Raw genomic sequence first — 7,500 nt, 5'->3', positions numbered from 1 at the left:
CCTGATGAAATTACGTAAGCATATAGAGAGCTCGTGTCCCTCGGCTAGTGATGCAATAATTTAACACCGTACTAAGATCTTTAAGTCGATATCGAGCCGTAGTTGTATGTATTTACTTACGTACACGTATATGTACGTACGGACGCGAGGGAAATCGTCTGTCTGTCTCTTCAACATCAACATCATTGTTGTTTCTAGAAAAATATAAAATGCACGGCCCAGAGCCACTGATATCGAAGATAAAGAAAAGAAGAACGGTAGGAATAATCGCACGAAACCAACTATGAGTTTTCTCGGTCGTCGTCGAGCAGAGCGATAAGCTCGTCCGTCCTTCTGCCTATCGCGCTTCGTGAGTGTTGTGTGAGGAAACGAGAGGGGAAGTGAATCTGGGATTTTTCGAGTGGACTGAAATCACGCGATAACGTTGCCACGTAGGTTCCGTATTCCCTCGCTGATGAGGCATCGGGAATGAAAGAGAACAATAAAAAAAGGAAAAATAACAAAATGAAGAGAGAGAAAGAGAGAGAGAGAGAGAGAGAGAGAGAGAGAGGACAAGAAATAAAAAGAAAAGTAGAATTTTCGGAGTGGCAGGCGGGAACGACGAACGTGGCTGAGAATACGAGCGTCCTGGCGTCAGAGTCACGACGCTATCTCTCTCTCTCTCTCTCTCTCTCTCTCTCTCTCTCTCTCTCTCTCTCTCTCTCTTTTCTTTCACTTTTTCATTCTCTCTTCGGTACATTCCCGACGCCCACGACTATGAGGAACGACGCATGCGCTGTCAGCTTTCTCGGTGCTTTCCACCTTATCGTTCGTTCTCCCTCACGTTCGCGGATACGCCCCTGACTTTTGTACCAGCAGCCCCTTTCGCCTGTCTCTCTTCTCTGGCAGGAGGAACTGAGCGAGGCATTTTCCGATTCATAAGGGTGCATAGACGATGCGGGTCGACGACACATTTCCAAACGACGAGGAAGCCTCACTGAGGCCAAAAACTCTATCGTTTCTTCCTCCCTCCTAAGCTAGTTGGATCCCTCGAATACTACCCAACTCGTGAATACGGTCCTGTTGAGCGCGTAAACATAATCTCCCACTCTCTTCCTCTTCCTCTTCCCTTTCTCTTTCCGTTCTCTCGCTCTTTCTCTCTCTTTCTCTCTCTCTCTCTCTCTTTTTTTTTTCTCTCACATACTCTTCACTGCCCCTCCTTATACGCACCAATTTTCCAATTGATAAGGGTGCATAGCTGATAGAAGCCCAACCCTATCCCTCTTTCTGTCATTTTTTTGTCTCTCTTTCTCTTTTTCTCTCCCTCTTCTTTCCTCCTATCTCTCCCCTCGCAAAATACATACACCGTTCGTCGAAATAATATTTTCGACTCGTCGTGTACACTACCAGAACGGAAGGGTGAAGGAAGCCAGGCAATTTAAAAGGAAACTCTCTCGTTTAGAGTAGTCGAGCACTGTCCGCTCGCTCGACTGGCAGCGTACCGATCGATTCGTGACCGATGCTTTTTTAAATCTCTTATCGATCGGAGATCGCGGTGGACACGCATAAAACGGTTGATGAAGGAAGAGGAAGGGAGAACTCGTTCCGATCGAGCACACGAAGCTCTGTACGTTATGTAAAATTAACAGTTTCTATATTCCAAAACTTACTTTCTCATTGAGATATCAGAAGAGGAAAGGAAAAAAGAAAGACAATGAAAGTTAGCTCATAGTTGTTGTTTTTTTCTTTTTCTTTCTTTCTCTTTTCAAAAAGCCCGCCCTTCCATCTAATTTTATATATTTTCAACTATTTATCTAATACGTAATATCTTTATCGATCTCGCCAACATATTTTATTCTTATTCGTTCGATAAAACCACCCGTTTTACAGATCAACATGATCCTGGCAAATGCGAGCTATCCTCCTCTCTTTGATGACGATCGCATGGAATGGCCTCTCGTATATATACGCTCGCTCCGATACTCGACGCATGACGCATATGACAGCTGTGTCGCGACGTTGCCACGCGTTGACTTATGCTCCTCACCGTCATATTCGAGAGACGTGTCAAACTCGAAAATGTTCGTTCGTATTGGGTCCGTGCGAGAGAGAAGAGAAATTCTTTGCTTTTCTTTTATCTACATACTCTCTTTACTTCCACTCACTCGTTTCGAATATCGTCGTCATCATTATCGTCGACGTCATCATTGTCATCATCGTCATCGTCTCTCATTAGGATGTCTCTTCTCGCGATGTCCTCGTACGAATTCCGATTTAAAAATTCGTTCTCTCTTTCTCTCTCTATCTCTCTTTCTCTTTCTATCTCTATCTGTATTTCTATCTCTATCTCTATCTATCTATCTATTTCTTTCTTTCTTTTTTTCTTTCTCTCTTTTTCTTTTGTACTCTTTATCTATCTGTCTTCTCGGTAACGACGAAGATGTGCAAGAAGAATCGCTTAGCGGAGGGGTAGCCACGTAACTTGGTATGTGTGCAAGAAGCAATCGTGTTGATCCGCTTGACAATCGTCAGGTACGTAGCGAGCGTTAGTGTTACCCACTTCTATTTGAAATAAAAAAAAAAAAAAAAAAAGAGAGAGAAAAAAAAGATAAGAGGGAGAAAGAGAGATCTGCGAAATAAAGAGCGTGGAAATTCGATACGTCGTTAAAACGAGCAGCGTCAGTAGTAGTAATATAGTAGTAGTAGTAGTAATAGTAATAGTAGTAGTAGAGTAGTAGTAGTAGTAATAGTTTGTTCACAAAACGAATCCTCTTTCGGAGAACGAAGATGGAGAATGGAGAAATATAGGAGAGAGAGAGAGAGAGAGAGAGAGAGAGAGAGAGGAGAGAGAGAGAGAGAGAGAGAGGAGAGAGAGAGAGAAGCAGGTAATGTCCCAGAAAGCCAACGAGAACGAGGGTCTTGTCGATCCGGAATTCCCCTTCAATCCTCTCTCTTTCTCTCTCTCTCTCTCGTTCTATCCCTCTGGCAGGTCTGAAGCCCAGCTTGCTGGAATTTCGAAGTAGCGAGTACGCACGCGCCGCTGAACCGACCGTCCTCGGCTCGTAACATGAAAAACGGAGCGCGCTCCTATCTCGTTACCATTTTACGCTAACTCCTTCCTTCGTTTCTTTTCCTCTCTCTCTCTCTCTCTCTCTCTCTCTCTCTCTCTTTTTCTCTCCCTCCTCTCTTTCTCTCTCTTTATCCTCTTTCTCTCTTTACTTCTCAACTTGTTTTCGAAGGAAATGCGTAGCACCGTTCGATGTAAAGCACGCGTTTACGCTTTGCGGATATTCAGCCTTGTAGAAAATATGAGGCATACGAACGAACGTACAACGTATGTATGTACATAGATACGTACGTACGTAGATAGGTACGTACGTACATACGTACGTAGAACGTGGTTGTTGGATAGCAGGACTCAGGAGTGTTTACTTAGTCGCTCAGGGCTGTGTCAGTCGGAGAGTCAGCACACGGTCGTCGAGAGAACCGCGTGGGCGCGGCCTCTCTCGAGGAAGAAGGGATCTCCCTCTCTGTTCTCTTGCTATCTCTCTCTCTCCCTCTCTCTCTCTCTCACACACACTCTCTCTTTCTCTCTGTCTCTCTCTCTCTCTCACCGTAGATCCTACCTCTTTTTTATTCGAAGGTCCCTTCGTGTGCTCGCGGCTTCGCATCAGCACTCCCTCGCTTTAGGGTCGCCCCTATCTTCCTTCCTATCCGCTCTCCTCTGATATTAACCCCCTCCTCTTCTCTTCATCTCCCTCCTCATCATTTTCCCCTCTCTCTCTTTTTCTCTCCCACCCTTTTACCCTTCTCTCTCTCTCTCTCTCACACACACACACGCACACAACTCCTATAAGGTCTCAGGGATGTAGTCTTCCCAAAAGTATCCGTGGGAATCTTTAACGAAAATCTCCGAGGAGAGAGACTCCCCTAGTCAATCAGCTTTCGTCGTAAGAGACCAAAAGACGATGATCGAATGATCGTGCTATCGGATATAAGCGTCTCTTATTGCGTTTCTTCTTCTCTCGTTGATTACGCCCGTTTAAATTCGTTTTGCGACTACGTCACGTTTTTACGTGAGACCTCGAAAGAGCAGCTCCTTTTGGACTCACAAATAATCGAGAGAAACATATATACTTAAGTGCATATGTAATACGAGAAAGAATGATTTCAAAGCTATTTATTTCTCTTCTCGGACAAAAGTGTTAATAGTGCGATACGCCGAAAACGAAATGCATACGAATGTGTCTGCCATCAATTCACTTTAATCGAATAAGCTTAAAACGACACAAAAACTACAGAAAGAGAGAAAACGCATATCTCGTGCGACTTTACTTTATTAGGCGTTTAAAAAAAGTGTACGAGTTTGAATATAATTAAAAAAAAAATAATAATAATAATGTCCTATAGATCGCGAAATCGATTTATGCATTTAAAAAATGTGTGTATAATTGTGTTGGAAGAAAAAAAAAGTGGTGGGTTGAGAGAAAACGGAGTGGAGGAGAGTGAAGAGGCGGTACAAAAGAGGAGAGAAAGGAAAGAACCGGGGCACCTTGCGTCGTTAATCGCGTCCCTGAGGTAACTTCTCCCACTCTGTCCGAGCGGCCCCACTACTAGACATCCTCACCCCTCTCCTCCATATAGTCTACTGAGTCGCACTCGGCTCAGTCAGTCGCGCGACGCCGTCAGTGACGGTTGTGTTATCCTGGTAGTTAGCGTGCTCCGCTGACTAATCTGCACGCGCGCGCGTGTGTGTGTGAGAGTGTCACCGAGGCACGCCTGTAGCGTGCGTGCGTGCGTGTCCTGTCTGCCTACCTAATAACATATATATATATATATGTATATATATATATCTATAGATCATATACATACGTACGTGAGTCGTCTACCAACAGCGACAAAAAGCAACGACACATTTCACGGAGCAGCCTGCATATATACACACACGCGTATATCGCTTGTGTCCATCCATCCAAGTATCCATCCATCCACATACACTACTACTACTACTATTACTACTACTACTACCGCTGCCGCAACTACTACTACTACTACTACTACTACACTAGGAAACGCGCGCACACCGCAGCGATTGTGTATATATCATCGTCGCTTTCGTCGTCACATCGTGCCTTCCGCTCTTGGCTGTTCGCACAAAACGAACGACGACATCCAGTCATGACGGCGACGCGGGAGTGTTACCCCATACGGTAGGAAAAGCTGTGTATTCTTCTTTCCCTTTTACCGTGATACAACGACAACGACGACGACGATCACCACTATCCTCTCGGTAGTCGATAGTGCTAGGTCGCGAAGAGGAGGGAGCGGCTAGAGGAGGAGATCGAATGAGAGAGCAAGTGCGAGAGCGAGATAGAGATAGAGCAAAAAGTATTTTTTTTTCGTTATCATCGAGTATAAAAAAAAGTTTGAACGTAGGAAAATGCATGTCTAAATATTCATTGCGTACTTACTATTAGCCACGAATATTTTGTACGAATCGATACGCCCTCCGGCGGGCATTTGTTATGCCACGGAACGCACGCCGGAAATGGTGCTCGTATCTACCGTACGTACGGTATATAACGTTGTACACGAATTGGTCGGCGCGTTCTGCCGTGTTGAGTGCAACTGTGTGTTCTTGTTCTATCTCTCGTTTCTCGAGTTTGCTTGCTTCGTCTTTCACCTTCGCAGTAGTAAGTGCCCTGTCTCGACCGGCCCTACACGGAAAATCGAGGCTGCGCGGATCTCATTTCTCCTCCTTCTCCTCTTCATCATCTTCTTCTTTTTCTTCTTCTTCTTCTTCTTCTTCTTCTTCTTCTTCTTCTTCTTCTTCTTCTTTCTTTTCTTTGTCATCACTATGTTGGTCGTCGTTGTTGTCCGTGTGATGTCTCATTGTCATTATCATATACACGTCGATTCATCGAGAGAAAGATGATGGTTTATCGTCGTCCGGACGTACCACACGTTCTCATTTAAAAACAAATCCGGACGTGCTTTTATGTCTACTGTATTTTCTTCATCTCTTAAGATTTATTATCAACGAAGACAACGACTAACGTTTATCATGTTTCTTTTCTTCTTCTCGATTGAAATCAAGGAAACACGCAATACATACCATCCCTAATATATCTTTCCTCATTCTCTTTTATCGCAGAACATAAAAAGACTATTGTTCTTCTTAATTATTTTAATAACATTTCTTTTTCGTATATATATATATATATATATTTTTTTTTTGTGCATATATGTCACTTTACTATCGATTCGAATGACGACAATATCAGATCCGATAAGACGATGAAATATTTGAAAGATCGAACGAATGAGGAAAATTACGGAATATGTCGTATTTTTCCGTTTATTATACATATAAATACGTTTGTTGTATATATGTATTTACAAATTCGTTTCTTCCAGATATAAGTCTTCATAAATCATCGTTAACTTTTTCGAAATATTTTCACTTTTTTTACTTTTTAATGATTATCATAAACCGTAAATTGGAAATCATATATTTTCAACATGTTTTTAAAGGTCTTCGAAGAAAGTAGACTTCCGACAGTAGATAGAATTACTTTCAAAAGATCGAAAAAACATTTATATTATCTTCAAATGTCATTTAATTTGAAATTAGAATAAAAGATTTAAGGAATCTTTTCTTTTTATTTTTCTTTTTATAAATATTATTAATCCGAACACAAAAAATATCGGTTCACGGATTAAAGGTTACTAAAACGTAATACTAGTTAGCTATTTAAATCCAAGGACTTCAACGATATTGTCATAAGCATGTAAATGACTAAGGTGTAAGTAAATAAATACGATATCTATTTTCTTTTGTATCGTCTGATCGCTGGTGGTCCTCTAAGGTACCACCGATAAATTGCTATCAACCGCGTTATAATCGATCTCGTACGTATCTATACCCATAAGTGTGTGATGTATATATATGTATATGTATATATGTATATGTGTATATATATGATATGTATATATATATGTATGTATATATGTGTATATGTATAATATATGTATATGTATAATATATGATATGTATATATGTGGTGTATATGTATATATACACAATACATGCGTTTTCGTTAACCAGAAATCAAGAGGAAATAAAGTAGATCGACTTTGATCGTTCGACGACAAGAGGATAGATGAAATAAAGCAACTTTGTGGTCTTCTCGAAGTAGACGAAGGTCGCTTGGTAATTGTAAAATGCATAGAGGGACTTAAATATTCTCTGGCATACATAAGGAGAACACTAAACAAAAGAGCCATACGTTCGTGTTTTCCCTCCCTCCCTCTCTCTCTCTCTCATCCTCTCACTCCCTCCCTCGCTCCCTCATTCTGTCTCTCTCACACAAATACGCGCGCGCACATCACGTACGTACGTATGTAGTACGTCTCCACACATTAGACCTACCGTCGTTTCCTTTGTCAGAGGAAATACATAGCGATTCATGGTGTGCCCGTCCGGCCATACAAACAGAGAAATGCGATACTGTCTCGATA

General features: G+C 42.0%; 1 protein-coding gene across 4 annotated transcripts in view; it reads left to right on the top strand.

Moving 5' to 3' along the window:
• The window catches only part of LOC124948064 (E3 ubiquitin-protein ligase RNF38), a 36,778-nt gene that overhangs the window by 5,130 nt on the left and 24,148 nt on the right, over positions 1-7,500 (top strand). Inside the window, exon 1 of one of the 4 annotated variants that reach the window (XM_047491156.1) lies at positions 4,473-5,189. The exons of 2 other annotated variants lie outside the window; for them this stretch is intronic. Coding sequence is in view for 1 of the 2 variants with exons in the window: in XM_047491159.1 (XP_047347115.1) it covers positions 5,158-5,189 (32 nt within the window). In the remaining variant the exon portion in view is untranslated. Of the gene's footprint in view, positions 1-4,472; positions 5,190-7,500 lie in introns of those variants that run through there. One more of the 4 variants, XM_047491159.1, reaches the window with a different exon arrangement.

The sequence above is a fragment of the Vespa velutina genome, chromosome 3 (assembly GCF_912470025.1).
Source record: "Vespa velutina chromosome 3, iVesVel2.1, whole genome shotgun sequence".
Lineage (NCBI taxonomy): Eukaryota > Metazoa > Arthropoda > Insecta > Hymenoptera > Vespidae > Vespa > Vespa velutina.
This window is presented reverse-complemented; position numbering and strand designations above follow the sequence as displayed.